Below are 21,089 nucleotides of genomic sequence, written 5' to 3' on the forward strand. Positions count from 1 at the left end.
CGGGTGCTTCAGCTGCTCTTTATTGATGGAAACTTGTGCTCTACCACCCCAGGGCCCGGCAGAGTGAGGGACGCGGGCGGAGGGACACAACTAACACGAGACAGGGGACGCTGTGTGCAGGGAGCCAACACCCTTCTCCTCCCCTACCCCTGGGAAACAGCTGGAGTCACTTGGAACTTGGTCTGGGGGGGGCTGTGGCTGCAGGGGAGGGGGGATAGCAGCTTGCCTGGAGTGAGAGGAGGGCAGAGGGGAAGCGTGGCCACATCGCCCCCCTTCCCCATCACCCTGGAGTGGGGGGGGAAGGGGACATGTCACACCCAGAGGACATGTCACACTCAGGACAGCCACCAGGCTCCCAGGAGTCCTGGCAACACCTACGCTGACTGACACACATCAGGGAAAGGTCTTTAAAAAAACTAAACACTTCAAGTATATAGAACTTTTTTTTTTTTTTTTCTTTCTTTCTTTTAAGTGACTGAAGGTCTGTCCCTGCGGCTGCGCTGGGCAGGGCTGTGCAACCTACATCCACACTGGGGAGGGGGAGAGGGCAGGGGGGGGCTGGTCTAACGCGAGGGGAGCGGTGGGGAGGGCGGGGTGGGGAGGGGGTGCTGGGGTGCTCAGGGCACGGGCACCACGCGCATGGTGTTGGTGTAGCCAGAGCCGGGGCGCCAGCCCGTCAGGACGATCACCAGGTCGCCGCTCTTGAAGAAGCCACGGGCTTTGCCTAGGAGAGGAGAGAGGGAGGTGTCAGAGCTCAGCTCCTACCACTTGGCACCTGTTCCTCACCACACGAGCTGTGGGGACAGCTGGTCCGTAGACACCCACAGCTCTGGGTTGGTATCAAGGCCCTGTCCCACTGCTGCCCACTCATCTCAGACCCTTCTCCGCTTTGGGTTCCTCCGTGACACTGAGCTTGAGACCATGAGCAGGTTTGGAGAGGGGCCAGGGAAAGGAGCCACCCAACTCCAGGCTGCTCTTGTCCTTCAGGAGTGATGACCACTACGTTAAAACCAACCTCTGCTACCTGCTGGAACGTCTTTTAAAGCTACTGTGACAAACCTGCTGCCCCATTTCCCAATCGGACGCAGTTGTGCTTGTGCAACTGCCCTTCCCCATTTCCCAACTGGAGCCCATTACCACCCAGGCAGCCAGTTCCCCTCTCTTTGTCACTGGTCCCCAGGGGTAACCCCAAAAGCACCATGAGGCACTCGGGACCCTCACATCCCACCAGACCATCACTCACCAACATTCATGCCCAGGGTGACACGAAGGTCCACGTCCTCTGCCCAGGCATCATGGGCTGGTTCTTTGCAGAGGACGGGGAAGATGCCCCGGTAGAGGTGGGCCTGGCGCGCCGTCTGGTCATTGCGGGTGACGGCAATGATGGGAGCCCGCGGGCGGTACCGGGACACCAGGTGTGCCGACCTAGAAGGGAAGCAGAGACCAGGTGGAGCACGGCATGACAGGCCCGGCGCCCGAGGGGACAGCTGTGCACAGCCCAGAGGAGCAGACGCAGAGATGAGGCTGGCATGTCACCCCCAAGGGCTCCGCTAAATCCCAGGAGGGACAGAGGACGACCACAGGAGATGCTGGCAAGAGCCAAGCTCACCAGGAGGTCGATGCTCTGCAGGACACCCAGCTCAGCAGCTGGGGGGACCCACCACCAGAGGTGAGTCCCTGCTCCCGACTTGCACTGAAAATCACCTCGCCTCTGAGGTTAGGAAGTGCCATCTTCGTGCTTCAGTCCCAAAAACAAGCCTTTATTTGTCTCTGTTGCTACGTTAAGGTGGCGAGGTGCCATTTATTCTGGCCTCTGCAAACAGTCCCTGGCATCTCAGCAGGGGTGCCTGCAAGTTCCCTCTGTTTTGAAGAGCTCCTGGGTTATGGGATGGAAAGAGCCAGCGCCAGCAGTGCTGCCCAAAGCCTGCCAAGGAGGAAGCCATTTGCCTCCCAGCCACGTTCACCCCCTGAAGCCAGCAAACAGGCTGGTTCCTCCACAGAGCTCTGCCCTTGTGCCCCACAGGAAGCATATGCAACCATGGCCAGAATTTATCCCAGGAAGTTGGGCTCAGAATCGTTAAAATGCCTTAATGTAGCAAGCAGCACACCCTGGGCAGGGACCACAGCCTCCCCTTCCCCGGGCACAGCCTGCAGGGGCACCTGCAGCTGATGGAGATTAGAACTGCAAGGCTGTGACACCGACACGAGCACGCCAGGATCTCCACTAGCTTCTGCAGCCTCATTTAGTGGAGCCAAGCTCAGCAATACTCAAAGATTGCTGGTTGAAGCAAGCAGTAGCAGTCTGCTGGAAGCACCCAAACACACGTGCCAGCTCTCAGACAATCCTTCCCATGCTCTCCAAGAAGGTTCCCAGTAGCTCTGGGAGACCCAGGTACCCAAAGGCTGTAACAGAATCCACAGCTAAAAATATTTAAGTATCAGAGTTCAAATCTCTCTAAAAATGTCAAGTGTAAGACTGGTACCTTTTACAAAGAAACATTAGAAGCACAAGGGTATCCAGAGTATAGTTACTTCTCATTTCTGCAGAAAGTGGCTGTGTCAAATTGTTCTAAGCTGTAAGTTTAGGTGAAGGATTCACTGATGGTCCAGATCTTCAGGCAGACTGTGCCCAGTGCATGTACCACCTCTCTGCTGCTGTGCTATTTCTTTGGTCTGAATCCAGTGCAAGAAATTCCCATTTTCTTCCAGAAAGCAGTCTGAGACTTATGGTCGGACGTGCTTTGAGAGTGGGCAGCCTAGTTCCTCTAGATGGAAAAGCTGATCCCTACTCAGCAGCTGTCACCATTCCTGGACAGAAATCCCACACTACAGAATTCCAGCGTGTCTGCACTGCTGTCTCTCACCTGCAGCCAAGGCTCAGGCCTCACCTGAGGGCAGGCAGCACTTGGCTGCTGGGTGCCTGCCAGATGCCTGCCTGTTCAGTCAAGTTACTCACAGGCTGGCACAGGAAGCCTGTAGAGGAAATTCCCAACGCTTCTCGTTTCCCTGGCTAACAATTCCAGGCCAAGCAGTCCCCCTTTGCTCCTCAGGCAAGCAGGGCTGATGCCTGAAGGGTTCAGCAAGGAACCAGTGATTTGGGTGCTACTACAAAAGGCCTCAATGGAAAAAGTAGATCCTGCATCCACTGAGCTTCTGCCTTACTGTTACATGGAGGGTTTCTTGGCAAGAGGTTTGAGTCGAAGCTGCAACTCTTATTTTCCCTTGACTCTTCCAGCCAGGCAGAGCTGCCACGGGCAGCAGACGGGGGGGCCGGGCTTGCTGCTGGTGCCACGCTGGCAGGGGCAGGCTGAGGAGCTCGCAGGCGACGTGTGCGCAGATGTTTGAGACGTCTGCCCATCTCCTGAGGAACCAGCACCGCGGGCAGGCGCCCAGGGGGCTCTCAGCTGCTGCCCCAACCCCGGCGTCGCTCCGACAGCTCTAGTTTTCAAAGCCATCTTTTTGCGAGTCTCCTTCCCCCACCCTGTCAGGAAAGCGGGGTCGACCTGAGGGAACCTGTCACCTCCTACCTTCCAGACTTGGTGAGGACAATAATGGCCCCGCTGCAGCACTTGAAGGACGCTTCCACAGCGCCAACAGCAGCGGCCTCCGTGGGGTCGCAGTTGAGGGGAGTCAGGCGACGCAGCTCCTCAAACAACTGCCTGTGAAAGATGGCGGCCTCGGCCTCCCGGGCGATCTACAAGAGCAACAGGCGTCCGGGGAGACAACGCTCACGTCAGTCGCTCGGGGCAGCACAGGGCAAGGCGAGGTGTTCAATCAGCCAGGTGTCACACCAATACCAGCAGCTTGTGACCTCAGTGAGCAAGATTTAGCTGGGGGTGGCTCAGCCCCCAAACACCCCGGTCGTACAGAGGAACCACTTGATTCACAAGGTTTCTTTTCCAAACTGGTGGCACCTACTGAGTCACCTCGCCCTGCCGAGCCCACGCTCAGGTGACATTCATGCCAACTGCCAGCACTCTCGCTCTGCTCCTGCCTACCTGGAGTCCCTCCCTGGCACAGCTGGGGACAGCAGCAGTTACGCAAGGCCAACAGCAGCAGCCAGCTGCTCGCTAACCACCGCAGTGTTAGAACGGAGCAGGTTTTACTGCTGGGAAGAACTGGCACCAAGTCCCCTCTCTGAGCCCTACCTGCCAGACTCGGTCAGAACTATCAGGGCTGGAGCTAAGCACTTAAAAGAGGCCTCCACTGCGCCCGCTGCCATGGCATCAGCAGGGTCCCTGTTGTTAACATTGAGGCGTAAAATTTCTTCAAAGAGCTGACGATGGAACATTGCGGCCTCAGCCTCACGAGCTATCTGCAGGCACGAGTGAGGGGGAGGGAAAGAGGAAAGAAAAGAAGGAAAGATATACCAAAGTAACATGAGATCACGTTAATTTGCTTAATTGTCATAGTAATGCATGCAAGAGGATAGTAAAGCTCAGGCTGTGAAACTCTTTGGCTCTCAGGTTGTGAACTGGTGGAATGCAACTCAGTCTAACGTGCCACAGGCTGGTCCCACCTGCTATTTCTCAAGAGGAAATCCCTGTAGCTCCATGTTCCCCTCTTCATACTCCCCAACACCACATAGCCAGGCTGGAATGGTCTTCATGGAGCAAACATGCAAGGAACGCACTTCCAACATCACCCCTGAAGTTGGGAGACTGTCTCAGCTTCATTAGATTTAGTTAAACTTGAGAGCCAAGGAAGTTTCACCTCCAAGTGTGGTACCAACTTCCCTTTGGGTGACAGAGAAACAAACAGGAACAAGCCTTCCCTACAGGGATGTTGCAACATGTTGGGGTGTTGGTACAGTGCCAGATGAGCAGTGAGGAGGCACAGCCAAGGGCTTTCTGTTCAGACAAAGTTTTTGCAGTAAGTTCAGTGATCTGTTCACCCCAGTATGCTGGGAATCACTCCCATTTAAAGAGCATTCTCATCTCAAAAGGCTGTGTTAGCCCTGGACAACCTGATAAGGAAGGCTTGCAGAGACTAGAAAAGCATGCAAAGGTTGATCATCTTTTCAAGGACAACTTCATTCAGTTACTCCAGAAGGTGAGCAGCCCCTACACAAAGCATGACAAGTTGATATTTAGCAGAGCCTTAAGTGCCCTTGTAGTGAAAGCTTTTTAGTTAGACTCCTTTGGAATAAGAATTTTGCTAGAGTTAATGAATTATTTTATATGATGGTAGGAATTATCCCTCTTCCACAGATAACACTTTAAGCCAAAGTAGTTAAGTATCTTACGTCTAAAAATAACTGGGCACATGTCACAGGCCGGAACAGCACTCCAGTGCCAGCTCTGAACCTAAAGCAGCTGGGTTTATTGCTGCTGGCTTTTCACTTGCCATTAAAGAAAATGGAAGCATTCACCTCAGAAAACTTCCTCCAAAGGCAAGAGCTGGTAGGCAGGCAGTTTATCTTCAGCTCCAGAGGCAGCTCTGGGTAACACACAGAGCAAACCCCGGTTCAGAGGGAAGCCTGCACTCCCTGCTTGTCAGACAGTACGTGTGTACACAGGTCTGCTTTGAGAGTGGCTGCAGAAGGACACAGCAATTCCCAGCTCCATGTCACAGCTGGCTTTACTCACACACAAACAGTTAGAGAGTTTCTAGTTGTGGAGATACCCAGGTTGAGGTGAGAGAAAGGAGAACAGAGCAGCTATTTAAACCTTGGTCCTGTTAAGACAGTGTGGCCAGGGTGGCATTTGAGGATGGGATTTGGAAGGCAGCCCACTGCACAGGCAGGAAACAGCCTGCCCAATGTTTGGAAGCTTGCTACCAAACTCGAGGCACATGGCCTTTTTGTCAGAGGTGCCAGCTCCTGAAGAGCAAGCTGCTTTTTATGAGGCTGGCTGGAAAGGAATGGTGGGACTGGATAAACCAAATACACAAACCTCAACTGAGACCAGTTTCAGGAATGCACACAGGAGACACTGTGTTCCAGAGGTAAGGTGTGACCACTTGGCCACTTCAAATGGAAATCATCCACCAGCTCTGGCCACACTGCAGACCTTCAGACCGTGGTTATGCAGGGCACTATTGCTGGGCAGGGCTTCTCTCAACTAACACCAAAGGAATTAACTTGGGATGAAAGAACCTGCCTGTAGAGGAACAGGCTTCTGCCACCAGAGCTGGCACCTTGCTGCCTGTGCCAGGTTCCATTAAAGAGGGTGAATCTGTATTTGCTCTTCTGCACAGAGGGTTAAAGCCTTCAGTAGTGCTACAGGGGCCTGACAGAGAGAACACCACTATTCACAGGTCTGCAGGACAAGGGAAGCACATGCAAGGGTGCCCAAGCAAAGGGGTCTCAGGCTACCAGTACAATAAAACCTGCCTGGCTCCAAGAATTAATGCCAAAATGGAAATTAAGGTGTAAGCTTTGGTGCAGCAAGTTTCCAGCACTTGGTAGACAGTCAACCCTTGTGATTTAGGGGATTAAGAACTGTGGAAGAACCTTTTAAGTGCCCAGTTAGTGTTCAGCCTGTAAACCAGCAGTCAATGCTGGGTCATCAAGTCATATTTAGCACTTGGCACATGCAAAAAACACCACTCCATATTGACCAGATAAAGGTGAGTGAGATTTCCATAATGCACTGCAAACAAACACTACCTGAGTTGATTAGTCTATATAATCTGAACTGCAAATAAAACTGGTGAGGGGGTTAAAACTGGTCAGAGTTATCACTGCAGGGGAGAAGCAACACCTGACATCAGACTTTATCAGCTGAAACATGAGCTGGGTGAACTCGAAGCAGAGCAGAGGTTTCTGGCAGTTCAGGCATGTAAAAATATGAAGCTGTCAGTACTCGTGCAACAAACACCCCCAACACAGAGTGCACCAGGTGCTGGATGCAACAGCACTGTAAATCAGACTCCCAAGCCTCCCCCACCCTCCACAGGAGTCACCCAATACCTTTCATTATCTAGAGATAAAGGGCTTAGGCAGCTCCTTGACCTTGGAAAAGTTTAAGGCATTTAATATGCCAAAATGAACAGTGTGTTTGAGGAAACGCCTGACAAGAGGCGAGAACCCCTTTACCCTGGCCTAAGCAACAATGAGTATGAGAAATGTGAAATTCTAGATTTTGGAGCATTGCAGAGCAGTTCTCAGCTCTGTCTGACAATAGTTTGGAGCACATAAAGTGCAGTTTTCAGGCTCAAAAACACCCACAGAGGGAGTGTGATCAAAGAAATCACTAGTTACCAGAGTGGTTTGGGTTGGAAGAGACCTTCAAGATCATCTAGATCCAACCCCCTGCATGGGCAGGGACACCTCCCACCAGCCCAGGCTGCTCCAAGCCCCATCCAACCTGCCCTTCAACACTGCCAGGGATGAGGCAGCCACAGCTTCCCTGGGCAACCTGGGCCAGGCTCTCACCATCCTCACACTCCAGAATTCCCTCCTCATGTCTCACCTCAATCTCCCCTCCTCCAGTTTTCATCCCTTCCCCCTTGTCCTCTCACTCCCTGCCCTTGTCCCAAGCCCCTCCCCAGCTTTCCTGGAGCCCCTTCAGGCACTGGAAGGTGCTCTAAGGTCTCCCTGGAGCCTTCTCTTCTGCAGGCTCAACACCCCAACTCTCCCAGCCTGTCTCCAGAGCAGAGCTGCTCCAGCCCCTCAGACCCATCTTCGCAGCCCTCTAGATGGCACTGCTGGGTGCTGCCCCCACCACCAGGCACGCTGAGATCTTCAGGTGCCTGGCTGGGAGGGCAGGTGCAGCCCTGGCTGCAGGAGGGGCAGGCCCAGCAGGGCAGGACTCACAGCGTGCTGCATGCGCACGGCCTCCAGCGGGTAGTCTCCCTTGGCGGTCTCTCCAGAGAGCATGATGCAGTCTGCTCCGTCCAGGACGGCGTTGGCAACATCGCTGCCCTCGGCACGGGTGGGACGAGGCTTCTTGATCATGCTTTCCAGCATCTGGAAGAAACACATCCAAAGAGATCAAGGTACTGCCCAAGGAACCAGCTCCTTTTTCACTTCTATATATACCTTTAATATATTCTACAGGCAGGGCAGAAAAGTTCTCCTGGAGTGACAAGACAGAGTGGGGCCTAGTCCCCAAGAAACACAACCCACTTCATTTTGTACCTCTTCTCCATTTACTCCTTTTCCAGGGAAATTTAACCCACACAGCCTCACAGACACACTACTCTGACTTTCCAATTTAACTTCTCAGCACAGGGTGTGGTCCAAGGAACTCTGAGCTCTTTAGGGCAGAGTATTGTGTTAGCCATTCTTATGGAAAACTCAAATCCAACTGTATGTTCTCAAATTAATATCTAGTTGTGGAGGGCTTTTTTATCCAGAAGTAGGCAAACAGCAGGGTCTGGACCAACTGAAGTCATCTTCATCCAACAGAAGATTTCCAATTAATTATACAGTATGTTCTGGTAGACTCAGAACAACTAACAGCTCCTGGGCACCCACTCTGAAGCCAGCAGAAAACAGGACAGTTTTCCATTAATTTAGCTCTTTCCACCCCCTATTCCCAGAAGCTGGTATAACCACACACCAAAGCCTGGCCAGCTCTCTGACCCTCCTGGGATGCCCAGCCTTGTTCCTCCTGCAGCTCACCACGAGGCAAACACTTCCTTTCCTCACAGGACACCGCCTGGAGCAGCGCTGCAGCTGCACTGCAGTAGTGACACAGGAAGGGGAAGAAGCATGAGCTGCAAATGCAGAACCTTGTCTGATGGCTACTGCCTAGAGGTGGTTTTGGCTTCCACAGCCTGTGCACGCAGCAAGCACAGCCAGGAAACCAGTGCTCCCAGTGCTGGAAGACTGTCTGCAAATGATTCCTGCTGGAACCAGTGAAGCTGAGCATCTGCTCTCCCTCCCTCACTAGCAGCTTCAAGGATAATGAGAAGGATGCTTTACTCTCTTCCTTCTTATGCTGCAGTGTGGGTACTTCTTGTAGGACACCTGGGAACCTCAGCAGGTCTGCTCTGTTAGACACAGATGCCAGAAGATGCCAAGGCAAAGCACAGGCAATTTTTTCCCCAGAATTTGTTTAGTCAGGCCAAACAGCTCAGACTCCATAAAGCTTGGAGATAAAGCTTTCAACAAGAGGTCCTGTAAGCTTCCCAGGGAAGATCCCAAACACATCTTTAAAGTGCCTCAAGATGAGCTATCCAGCTCTAAACAAAGCCTCTGGAAAAGCCCTGAATGCCTAGACAGCTACCAACATTCCCCTGCCAGCTCTAAGCCAGGGCTGTGTCTCCAGTACCTGAGTGGCACAGATGATGGGTTTGCCAGCCCTGTTGCAGCGCCCAATCATCATCTTCTGGGCCAGGAAGACCTTTTCAGCAGGGATCTCAATTCCCAGGTCCCCACGGGCCACCATGATGCCATCGCTGGCCTCCATGATCTCATCAAACCTGATGATAAGAGAAAAGATTGGTTACCCAGCTGTTGCACAGAGCACCTCCCTGCCTGCTCCATCCTCCCTCTTGGGAAGGGAGCATCACTCTGGAGCACAACAGGAGCTAGGCCATGGGCACACAGCCTGTCCAGGGGCCAGTCTGCTGTCCTGGAATGCCAAGGTAGGAGGAAGAAAACCACAATCAACTGACAGCAGATATAAAGGGCTGTATGAGGCTTTCCAAAGCGACACAAAGACAGACTTGAAAAGAGCACGAGTTGATCAGAGATATTTTAATCTGACAGTTTGTCCCAGGCTAAACAACTTCTATGCAGAACAGCAACTTTGCTAAGTTTGAACTCAGACCCACTACAAAGACAACTTTCCAGGGTTGTGGGAAGACTGTGACACTGTCCCCACGAGCTCAGAGCATGTGACAGTCACACAACCCACGCACAAGACATTAAGGGACAGCCTGCACTGCCACCCTGTTATGCAGACTAGTGAGTTTGCTGCTGCTGGCAAGGCAAAGACCAGGAGCCTGGAGGACAGCACAGGGGCTGTGCTCCTGTTGCTGGAGGGTGACAAACCCCAAGTGCCACCTGCACAAAGCTCACCTGCGCACGCCCTCGTGGTTCTCGATCTTGCTGATGATCTTGATGTTCTTTCCCTTCTCCCCCAGCACCTTCCTGACGGCGTGGACATCAGCAGCTTTGCGGATGAAGGAGGCAAACACCATATCCACGTTCTGCTCCACACCAAATTTCAGGTCCTGAATGTCCTTTTCAGAGACCGCGGGCAGGTCGACCGCGGCGCCAGGCAGGTTCACTCCCTTCTTGCTGCCCAACATGCCACCGTTCTCGATCTCGGTCATGACATAGTCCTTGCCTGAAACAGATGAGTTCCCACAGTCAGGCTCTACCAGAAAGCTGCCAGCTCCCACACCACCTCCCTGCCAGAGAAGAGAGGTGCCAACAGGGATCACACAGGATACAAGCCCATCACCTCTCTCCGGTGGATTTATGTAACACACAAGCTTGCAATGCACCCATGGGGGCACAACAGGGCTATTTAAGCCCATTCCTCTTGGAGGAGATGCCATTTGTTCTGTGCAGGAGGTCAGGAACATCTCCCCAGAAAAGCAACCAGGTGTCATTTCTACACACAGGAGCCCTGGCATACCAAACTAAGCACCCCGAAAGTCTCACCTCCAACTACATGCTCTGGAATTAGAGAAGATAACTAGAGGAGCTTAGGCAGCACTACAACGGGAGGATTGTGGCACTGACTTTGCCTCTGCATTACCAGCTGAAGTTAGTTCTGTCTCAAAAGTCTGGGTTTATGCTGTAAAACCAGTTAAAACATACATGAAGAGTATGAATTAGGTTGGCTAAAGTATGAATCAGCTCCTGACAGGCTTTGATCACGAACACTGGTACATCCCTATCATACAGTCACCTTTGAAGAGGGGCTTTAGATGACAGCCTAGTGACACCCAGCTGATGTTGGTTTTCAGGAACTTGCTACCATTAAAGTAGAAAATGTTTTGCTCGGAGTCTTCCAACAGCATTAAGAACTGTGTACTCCTTGCTTTAATGCACACCTCCAAGCTAAAAAGCTGGAGGAAAGAACAAATATGCTCTGAGGAAAAAACCAAGAGGCATAGGCAGAGCAGTTGTTACCCACCTTTCTCCTTAACCAGCAAGGAAATCAGCCCGTCATCCACATAGATTTTGCTGCCAACTTCTACAACCTTGGTGATATTCTTGTAGTCCACCCACAGCACGTTCTCATCGCAGTTCTCCATGTAAGCATCATCCAGGGTCACTTTGAGTGGTGCACCCTTCTTCAGCTCCACTTCTGCTGTGCCACTCTGCGTGTCAAAACACATGCTTCAGCAAAACCAGTGCAAACCAGCACAGAACCATCCCCAGCCTGCAACAGTTTGTCAAAACTTTTGGTAGCTGGTTTGTTACCTCATTTTCTAGAGACACTTTTGTTTGAAAAAGGCTCCAGGCATAACATGGTGTCTAGTCTCATGCACTGAAAGAAAGTAGGAGGGGAAAAAACAGAGCCACTTACTCCCTTAATGAGTCCAGTTCGGATTTCAGGTCCCTTGGTATCCAGTGCAATAGCCACAGGTCTGTAGGTGATGGGATCAGAGGCAAAGCTCTCCGTAGCTTCTCGCACATTCTTGATTGTGCCCTCATGATACTGGCAAGGAAAGAGACATGGAAACATTCAGCCCATTCCTACTCCACAGCTTACAAAAAAGCCACAACACACCCCAAATGCCACCCAGGCTGACAGCTCTGCTCTCACATTACGCTCAGTTTCAGTTCTAGCTTGAGAACTGAATTCAGACTGAGCTTCCAGAAAAGCCAAGTGTGAGAACACAAAGGCCCTGGGGCAAGTGGAGTCTGGCAGTTTTCTGGATATGCCTCCAGTGTCTCCAGTTCTAATCCCAGGAAAGATCAAGGACACAGCCTAGGTGCTCAGCTGAAGTGATTCTCCACCAGGACATACACTTGCTGTTTGAAGACAGCCCACTGACCAGCAGGCCTTTAGGAAGAATGTTTCCAAAAGCTCTGTTGAACATCTGCCTGGTCAACATGGCAGAAGAGGGGCTGGCAGCTGGGCAGTCCTGTGCACTGAAAGACTCCTGAATGCCAGGAAAACGCCACAGCTAAATGACTGCTACACGTGGCTGTTCTCCTCCTCCCTTTAGAGCACAGAAAGGAGGATGCCATCCTCTATGCTGCCAAACCCTCCCAGACTTCCAGCCTGACCCTTCGTATCAGTCCCACAGCTTTTTTTACAAGTCTTTGGCTTAAAACTTCCCTAAAAATAAAGGATTTGTTAAGAGGACATTATCCATTTAAGTATTAGCATTTTATTTTGAGAACCAAAGCAATGGCAGATAAAAGTTCAAGACTCCAGCACCACACACCCAGCTTCCAAACCTTCCCGTGTGCAAGATGAAACAGAGCATTAACCAAACTCTGACTTCAAATAGTTAATTGCTTGACAGTGAATTGTCTGCAAACAGTTCTGTGGATAAAATCCCAACCCAACTACCTCAAATCAGCTTCAGATGACCAGCAGATCAATTTACTTTATTTGCTTAAACAACATTCAGAGATAACCTGGACTGCAAGTTGTGTAACACTTGACAGGCTTTTGTAGATAAGAAATACCCTTTTCCCCTCTCTGTGACACAGACCAGGGCATTTGACCTGACTCACCTGGGATCACCTGGCTGCCCCACACTACCCACTCACATCCACCAGCCCTGCACACTGACTGCAGGATCCAGCATCAGGAAGGTGGGGCTGGAAAAAGCCGTGCCAAAGTTCACATGCATGCCCCTGCCAGCTCTTGAGAGCAGCAAAATTTATTGAGTTTATTGAGTGTGCAAGTTGATATGGCCCCCGACACGTCCACGTGCTGCAGCCCAGATGGATGCAGTACAAAAAGCCTGCCTGAAAGGTACTGGTATGTTTATCTGGACTCAGTCACCTGGGATTTTTCCTTTTTAGTTTGATACTGATGACTAACTGCCTCCTAGGGAGTCTGATTTCCTGAAGACTTACGTATGCAGAGCAGGAATGCAGGCAGAACTGGAAGTCAAGGCACTTTTTTCCATTTCAAAGGGTGGCAATCAGGTGCTAGAGCACCTCTTCGAGCTGAAGCCCTGTTGAATGCCTCAGGGTGGACACAAGAAGTGAAGTGCTCAGGACGGATGAAAACCCTTTACAGATTCACTGGAAAATGGAATGTTTTGGAGGAACCAGGAGGGAACTGAAAGACTGGCTCTGGCCAACAGTCAAACTCACCAGGAGATGACAGCAAGACTGAGCTCTGCTGTAACCAAGCCTCATCTGTTTGAGATGTGCAATTAGACCTCACCCAGAGCAGAAAGCCACAGTCCCCATCCTTGACCTCAGCTGACAAGTACACAAACCACAGCAGCAGCTCCACTGGGCACCAACAGTGTGAAAATCCCCAGTTTCAGCTGGCCACCAACTCCCTGCCAAGCCAGCTGGCCCAAGAGCCACCCAGCTGCAGGATTTGACTGCTGAACGCAGAGTTATTCCCCACTACCTGTTCCTCAGGCAGATTTTGCTAACTGCAGCCCTGCACCAAGGCTACCCCTGGGTGTTTAGTCAAGGTCTGACAGTTCTCCACAGCTAAGCATCAGACCTTTTGGTTTGACAGTGCCCTGTGGCCTTTAAAGGCCACGAGGGCGAGAGGCTGAGCTGTTACACGCCATGAGGCTCACGGTTCAGTAAGCAAAGGCACCTACAGCTGCTGCTGGCTACTGCCTGACATTTTGAGAGCTGGAGGGCAGCCAGGGTAAAATCTCAGCAGGAAGGCTCAGGGGGGTATTCTAGGCAACCAGGAATGGGATCCTTGGCTCCTCCAGTATCACTGAGGATCTGATCTATTTATATCAATAAGAGCTTGCCTGCCATGAACAGTGTTGATTACTATTGACCTTACTCTTGTAAGCTCACCACCCCACCTCCCAGGTACCATGGTGGTAACCCCCACACTGCCAGGAACACAACCGGAGTAACTGGTTGGCTGAGCAAACCCAGGAGTCCAATTCTTTCAACTAGGCACAGTAATTACATCAAATCACTAACAGCTCTCTTTTGAGACAAGGTTATTCATTGATTGCCTGCTTGCAAAAGCCCCAGCAGTAAAACAAGAAGAGAGATGAACAACTGGTAGTTGTGAACTCCTGCAGAGGTGCACAGCAACACCAGAACAGATATTCTCAGCTCCTGCTATTAACTGAGAAGCAGCAGCTTTATCCAGCGAATGGCAGGACACAAGAAAGAACTGAAGGATTTCATGGCAAGCAGTGGGCACACAAGTGTTAGCTATCAGCTGCCTGGCTCCCTGGTACAGAGAAGGGTGTGGAAGCAATTTGAACTGCTTGCAGAATGGCTCAGAAAGTGCACTTAAATGTTATCAGCAATCGGATGGGCTCAGTATTCACCACCAGCATGGCCTCCCCAAAAGTAGAGCTAAGTTTCGACTTCCCAAACCAAGGCTGCTCTGGATTTCAGCTGGATCTGGCTCTTCCATGAGAGCCAGGGTTAGCAGACAAACCTGCTCAGATCCACCCTTACCTCGTGGCTGCCGTGAGAGAAGTTGAGGCGAGCAACATTCATTCCAGATTTAATCATTTCCTTCAGCTTCTCCACTGAGCGGGAGGCCGGGCCTAGGAGGAAGAAACAGTTTGAATATTAACTCTGTAAAAATAATGAGATAACCCACACACACTAGGCTGTTTCATGTGGAACAGGTATAATGGATACAGACTTGCTCAGCACTGAGGCAGCTCAAAAGATTGTTTTAACTTGCCCTGAGGAGCACAGCAGAACCTGACCAGCTCCCATTTCCTCGTCTTCTGGATTCACTCCTAGCAATAACATGGGTTAGGCAGACATGGGAAAGTCATGTTCTTTCAACCCAGCAGTTCAGCCCTGGCAAGGGATGAAAGCTGAAGCCATCCCACACTTTTCCTGACAAGTTTCAGCAAGGCAGGGGTTGCCAGCTGCAAGTGCCTCCTATCTAGGACTGGCCTACCGATGGTGCAGATGATGCCGGTGTTCCTGGCGATGGTGGGCTCCGAGTCGATGTCCAGGCGGCACATGTGCTCCAGGAAGGTGTCTGCCATGGCAGCGTGCAGCTGCTGCGTCTGGATGAACGCCGTCCCGGCATCCTGGTGCTTCGACATGGCTGCTGGAATCCTGTGTCTAGGAAAGAAGAAAGAGGTGCCAGGTTTAGGAATCACCCAGACTTGCTCATCAAGCAGAGACACCAACACACCCACGTGATGAGTATGGAGATAACAAGAAAGTTGCTACTGGGTCGAACTAGCTTTATGTTCCTACTTGAGAGTCTTAAGATACAGGCAAGACACTTCTATTTCCATGTCATCCCCCATGTACACCACCCAAAGCTCACCTGCCTGCTATGCAGATGTTCCCTTCATAGCTTCTCTTCATTGCCAGTCTTCCCCTGGAGCTACACAACGCAACAAAATTCAAGCACTTGAGTGCACAGGCAGAGACTCTGCCTCCTCCCTCCCAGCTCTCCAGTCATTTCTCCTGCAGGCCTCCACTGCATTTCCCATCACACCTGGGGACCAGGGCAGCTCGGCAGGTATGCTCTGACACAGGCCACCTGCTGCCCAGGAGCACCTCATCACAGCAAAGCCCCACCTAAGCTGCAAACCCATCCCTTAAGCCTGCACAAGCAAGACTTGAGCTGATTAAACACAACACACTGACAGAGAAGGGGTAAAAGACTGAAGGTTTCATACTCTCAAGGTCTCTCTTCAAAGTGAAGATGCTGGGGGTGTCACCCATAACCTGCACTCCCCCTCACCCAGGGCAGCAGAAAACCACCACAAGGTTTGAAACTGGTTGGGTTTGGGGGGGGTTTCAATATTTTTACTAAAAAAAACCTTTTTAAGCTCCTTCTGCTTGGCTCTACACAACTAGAGCATCCCCACAGCAGCAGGAACAGCCCACAATCCCAAGGGGAAACTGAACTGTCTGCTGGGATGGGAGGACATTTCTAACTGCACAGCTCAGGCTGCACAGCAATCATTTTGTTCTCAAGGAACAGCAGTGGTTAAAATGTGTTTGACCTCTTCGACCTGCCCAGGCTAAATTGACAGTGTTCAAAAAGCCCCTGGTGAAAATGATATAAGGTAGCTACCAGCACAGGCAGGTCACTAGCCAAACTTCAAACAGTGGTTTGACTTCAAACTTTACCCCCTGGGCAGGCAGAGGAGATTCAAAGCAGGTTGCTCTTCCAGCACATGCTGCCTCCACCTATAGGAGATGCCCTCATCCTCATAGAAACATGGGCTGCTGCTCAGCTGAAGGAGGGACAGAGCCAGGGTTTTGTTCTGCCTGCCCCAGGAAGGCAAAAACCCCCCAATACATCACAAAATGGTGCTAGCAGGGCTAGCCAGGTTGAAGTCTCTAGGGGAGAGGCAGGGAGATGCCGGGCCATGTGCCTGCCCGGTGCTGCAGAGTGCCCCGACGCTCCTCCCCCCACAGCCTCCTCTCCTCTGCAGACCTTCCACACGTACGTGCAGATCGTGCAGCTCCTCCTGCAGCAGCCCTGACTCACCATCGCCTCCCGCTCCCATGCGGCATCAAGCAGCCGGGCCAGTGAAAACCATAATTTGTCCTGGCAAAGCCTCTTTTCCCTCAGCCCTGCCAGAAACTGCTGATTCACCGGAGTCACTACAAGAAGGTCTCTGCCCACATAAAAAGGCCGACAAAGTCCCATTATTATAGGACAAGCCACTGAAACATTGTGTTTCAGCCCTCTAACACTTGCTGCTGCATCCTCTGACACCTGCAGAGCAGCGCTGGCTTCAAGAGATGCCAAAAAAATTAAAAAGAAGCCTTTGCTGGGAAATCGCCTCCTAACCCAGGTGAGCAGGTCTGTGCAGCTTCTAGGAACGAGAGGAACAGGAAACAGTGGGATTCTGACATGGAAACTGCACCCAGGGCATGACTTGCAAGTTTTAAAAAACTGAGCTCTCCCTGTAGAAATCCCCCACCCACTCAAGTCATTCACGAACATAATTTTAAACCCCTGAAGCTAAGTTCCCAGTTAGAATTCCCTTCACAAGATTTTCAGCAGTCCAGTGAGCTAAGAAAAATTAAGAAGACACCATGACCTTGTCCAGGGGTGAGAGCAGAAACGCATCAGCCAAAAAGTATCCCAAAGACTCATCTGCCTGCAGACCATGCCCCGAGCAACAAGCTTCACTTTTTAATACTTGCTCCTGCCTCCCATTACCCTGTATCTACAAAGCACTGACTGAATTCTACTGGAAGGACCAGTCTTATAAAAATAAAAAGGAATGCCTGGCATTTCCCACTACTCCAGACTTGCATTTTGTAAGATCAGAGGAGCAAGGACTTCAAGGACACCCGAAGACACAGAGCACTCAGCCTGGGCTAAGTGTGGAAGGGGGGGAAGCGACACCTTACAAAACCTGCGTGTTTCCAGCACTGAATAAATCTGAATTCCTTTCTCAAGGAAGAGCAAATAAATCCCCAAGTTTATTACTTGGGCTGCCTATGCTTCAGGCAGGGCTTCTTGAAGCTATCCGGTATCTCCCTCTTGAATATTCTAGAAAGCGCCATCTGAGGTCAGGCCGTTTGTGCAGCAGTGAGGTGACTAACTCCAGCCAGCTCATCCTGCGGGCAGCCAGGAGCAACCCTAAACCCATGGCACCTCGGGAAGGGAAAAAGGAGAGGCAGCAGCAACCCCCACCCCGGGCCAAGTCTTTGCCCTTATCGGCAACAAAGGGAAGTGAGAACAGGAGCAGCCAGGCCTGGCAGGGACTGTCCCCAGGCAGGCCCGGCATTAACCACTGCCATGCTGGACGAGGATGGTTTCCTGCCTGCTAAAGGAGGCTCACAGCAGGCGAGGATTCAGATTTTATTGGTCAGCCTCACTTAACACAACCTCACTGTCTGCAGAACAAGGCTGGTCCTGCCTAGTGCCCCTGCCAAAGGCAGAAATGGTTTGAGTTAGCACTTACATTTGAGAAGGGCAGGGTTATGAAACCGGGCAGGCCTTCAAATTCCCAAAAAAAGCCTAGAAAAATATCAGCTTGGTTTGTTCCAGAAGCTAAAGGGACTCAACAACAAAAAATGCAGCTCTGTGGTGAGGCAGGATTGTAACACAGCCTGTCAACCCCTCCTCCAGGGAGGGGGGACAACACATTCCCCCCTCGGTGGGCGCTGCAGGAGGTGGCACCGTTAGCAAGGACAAGAGGGCCACCCCAAAATGCCATCTCTTTTCTGCAACACTGGACAGGACCCAGAAGCCACCACCTGCTCCCGGCTGGAGGACACTGCCCCAGCAGCAGCTCTGCGGGAGGAGAGCCCTGCAGCCCCAGGATGGAGATGCCCCTCGGGCTTGATGGGGCCTGGAAGGGTGACACCAGGACTTGCCTGCATGAGAACAGATTAGCTGTGGATCCACGTGTGACTTGGCCAAGCCTGTCCTCCCTAGAGGGCAAAGGAGGCTTAACAAAACAAACAAAAAAAAAAAAGCGACTGGAGGTGCTGAGCATCAGATGCTTGGCGAGAGGAAGGACTTATCTGGAGTGTGTTTGCAGTGCAGGCACACCTACCAACACCACAGGATACTGAGCCTTTCAGCCTGGCCCCACATCAGCAGAAACCACCCACCTGCCTCCAAGGCAACGGTGAAAATGTGTTTTGCATTACAAAAGAAAGTTTCAGGGTCTTTTTCAGAGTTAAATACAACTCTAGGTGGAAGAACGGATCCCTCAGCCGCAGCTCTGGGAGGGATGGAGCCCTGCGGCAGCGCCAAGGTACTGCAGCCCCATTCCCTACGTGCCATCCATCACCATCTTCCCTTGGGAGAACAACAGCCTCCTCCAGGCCGCGGGAGAGATAAAGGACCAACACGTGGTCCCGCCAGCCTGGGGAACGTGTTGTTGCTATTTAATTGAATTACCAGGTCGGTGCGTGGAAAGAGGATTAACACCGGTGTTGCAGCCCTCCTCCCACCGCAAAGCAAGTCAGGCTTTAGCAAAATAACTTCGAGCACAGGTAAGGAAGGAGATGGATGAGAAAAAGGCGGGCTGATGGAGCAACGGGCTCCCAGGCAGCGCCGCAGCCTCCTCAAGCTTGTTATCTAGCGAAAGTAAAACTTTCTCGGAAGGGTTTCACAGGCAAAAGTCCCCAACACGTGGCTGGGAGCAGAGCTGGGCAGGGAAGGGCTCCCCCAGCCTGGCACTGGCAGGACCCATCAAGCCACCACCACGCTGTAGCTCCTCTAAATGAGCCTACGTTCTGTTTTATACATGGGACGTCGGGCATAAAACTATGTGCTTAGGACGGGATTTTTTTTTTCAATTAAGCAGTCCTAGTTGCACAACGCACCCTGGAGGCATCTGAGTAACCAAAAAGCCTCTTTGCCTCCCAACCTTTAGGCCAAGGCAAGTCAGAGCCAGAAAGTCATTCCATTAACGTAACGAAAATCTCCGTGAAACACTGATTCCCGTTAACCCCGCCGATAACCCACTGCCTTATCGGGACAAAGCAGGTTGTTAAGAGATTGCCGCCTGCTTAATCTGAAGAGCCAGTCGGGAGGCTGCCACTGCCCGCCGACAAAAGCCCTCTTCATGCCCAGCCAGCCCTGCAAAGGGGCTTTAAACACGTCCCAAAGGGTTGGTGTTAGGTTTCTTTTTTTCCCCCCCACAGTTCAAGAGGCCGCCCAAATCAATGGGACGTGATTAGCCGGGCGTAACGACGGGTGAAGATGAATTCAGGGGGGCCCTTCTCTCCCGCGGGAGGGGATGAAGAGGCCGCAGCATCCCGGGGAGGGCAGTGAGCCGTGGGCTGATGGAAGCTGATGCCCCGCAGAGCATCGCGGCGGCTCCTACGTGAGTGCGGGCACGGGGGGGGGGGAGGGTGCGGGGGGGGGGACCCGGCGAAGCGCTTCGCTCCGGCTCCCTCTGACTCAGCCTCTCCCGGCAGACTCCGGGTGCAGCCCCAGCCGAGCAGGAAGCCGGGCGGGCGCTACAAGCCGGGCCCCGCCGCACGGGGGGGGAGGGGGGGGCTCACACGGTACCGGCACCTTCCCTCACGGACCGACCCTCCCCACCCACCCCCCCATCTCCATCTCCATCCCCAGGGCGGGAGGGGATGCTTGCCACGTGCTGCAGCCCCCCGCACGCGCGCACCCCCACCTCCCCCGAGGGCACCGGGGCCACCTCCCCCGAGGGCACCGGGGCCACCTCCCCCCCCCCGCGCCCGCCTCAACCGCCGCCTGAGGGGAACCCCCGGGAGGGTGTGTGGGCCGGGGGGGGGGGCCAGCGGGCGCGGCGGGGGGTCCCGCTGCGCGGTGGGTCCCGGTGGGTCCCCCCTCGCTCCCCGCCGCCGTTCCCGGCCGCCGTTACCTGCCGCCCGCGCTCGCCCCGCGCCGCCGCCGCTCTGCGCGCCGCCCCAACGCCCCGGCAAGGTGATCCCGGCGGCCGCAGCACCGCCCCCCGCGGATCCCTCCGCCGCGGCGGGGGGGCGGGGGGGAAGGGGGCGGGGCGCCGGGACTCCTTTCGGCAGCGGAAGCAGCAGGCGCGGAGGGCGGCGGTGCGAAGCGGCCCGCGCCCGGCCGGCCAATGGGGAGGCGGCGCACGCAGCGCCGCGCGGCCGCGCCTTAAAGGGGCCGCGTCCCGCCCCCCCGCGCCGCGCCCTGACTGCCCCTGGGTGCGGGGCGGGGGGGAGAGGTCGGGGTGCGGGTTTCGGGATGGTGCTGAAGGGTCCTGAGCTTCTAAGGGGATGCTCGAGACCGTGGGGATCCCATGGGGCTGCTTTGCACTGGGACCGTGGGGACATGGGGCTGGGATTGGTGGGGACCCTGTGCTGGGGGCTCTGGGGACCCTGACATGAGGACACTGGGGACGCCGTTACGGAGCCATGGGGGCACCATGGCAGCCATGTGAGGACCCAAGATGGCCACCTTGTGCCAGGGCCCTGGGGACTGTCCTGGGAGCCCTGGGATGGGGACACTGAGAGCTCTAGGCTGGGGATGCTGGAGAGCCCCGTCCTGTCGGTGTTGGGGACCTTTTTCTGGGGACGTCGGGGACCCAACAATTGCTGCTCTGCGCTGGGACCGCGCTGACCACGTGCTGGGGACCCCACCTCGTTG

The 21,089-nt window shown here is 53.3% G+C and overlaps 1 protein-coding gene across 3 annotated transcripts; it reads right to left on the reverse strand.

Annotated features, from left to right (window-relative positions):
* Positions 1-2: 2 nt before the first annotated feature.
* Positions 3-20,450, reverse strand: PKM (pyruvate kinase M1/2). Of its 3 annotated transcripts, none has more exons than XM_051628748.1 (11): positions 20,344-20,450; positions 14,958-15,127; positions 14,498-14,589; positions 11,439-11,570; positions 11,043-11,229; positions 9,974-10,244; positions 9,222-9,372; positions 7,760-7,912; positions 4,149-4,315; positions 1,244-1,425; positions 3-724 (listed from the first exon to the last, which is right to left on the reverse strand). In XM_051628748.1, the coding sequence occupies exons 2-11, from the start codon at positions 15,106-15,108 to the stop codon at positions 618-620; spliced, it is 1,593 nt and encodes a 530-aa protein (XP_051484708.1). In that variant the 5' UTR covers positions 15,109-15,127; positions 20,344-20,450; the 3' UTR covers positions 3-617. The 3 variants fall into 3 exon arrangements, with proteins under 3 accessions (XP_051484708.1, XP_051484707.1, XP_051484706.1); XM_051628747.1 differs by lacking the exons at positions 4,149-4,315; positions 20,344-20,450 and adding exons at positions 3,528-3,694; positions 15,339-15,393; XM_051628746.1 differs by lacking the exon at positions 20,344-20,450 and adding an exon at positions 15,339-15,393.
* Between the last annotated feature and the right edge of the window lie 639 nt (positions 20,451-21,089).

This window comes from Apus apus, chromosome 10 (genome assembly GCF_020740795.1).
Source record: "Apus apus isolate bApuApu2 chromosome 10, bApuApu2.pri.cur, whole genome shotgun sequence".
In the NCBI taxonomy this organism is placed as follows: domain Eukaryota; kingdom Metazoa; phylum Chordata; class Aves; order Apodiformes; family Apodidae; genus Apus; species Apus apus.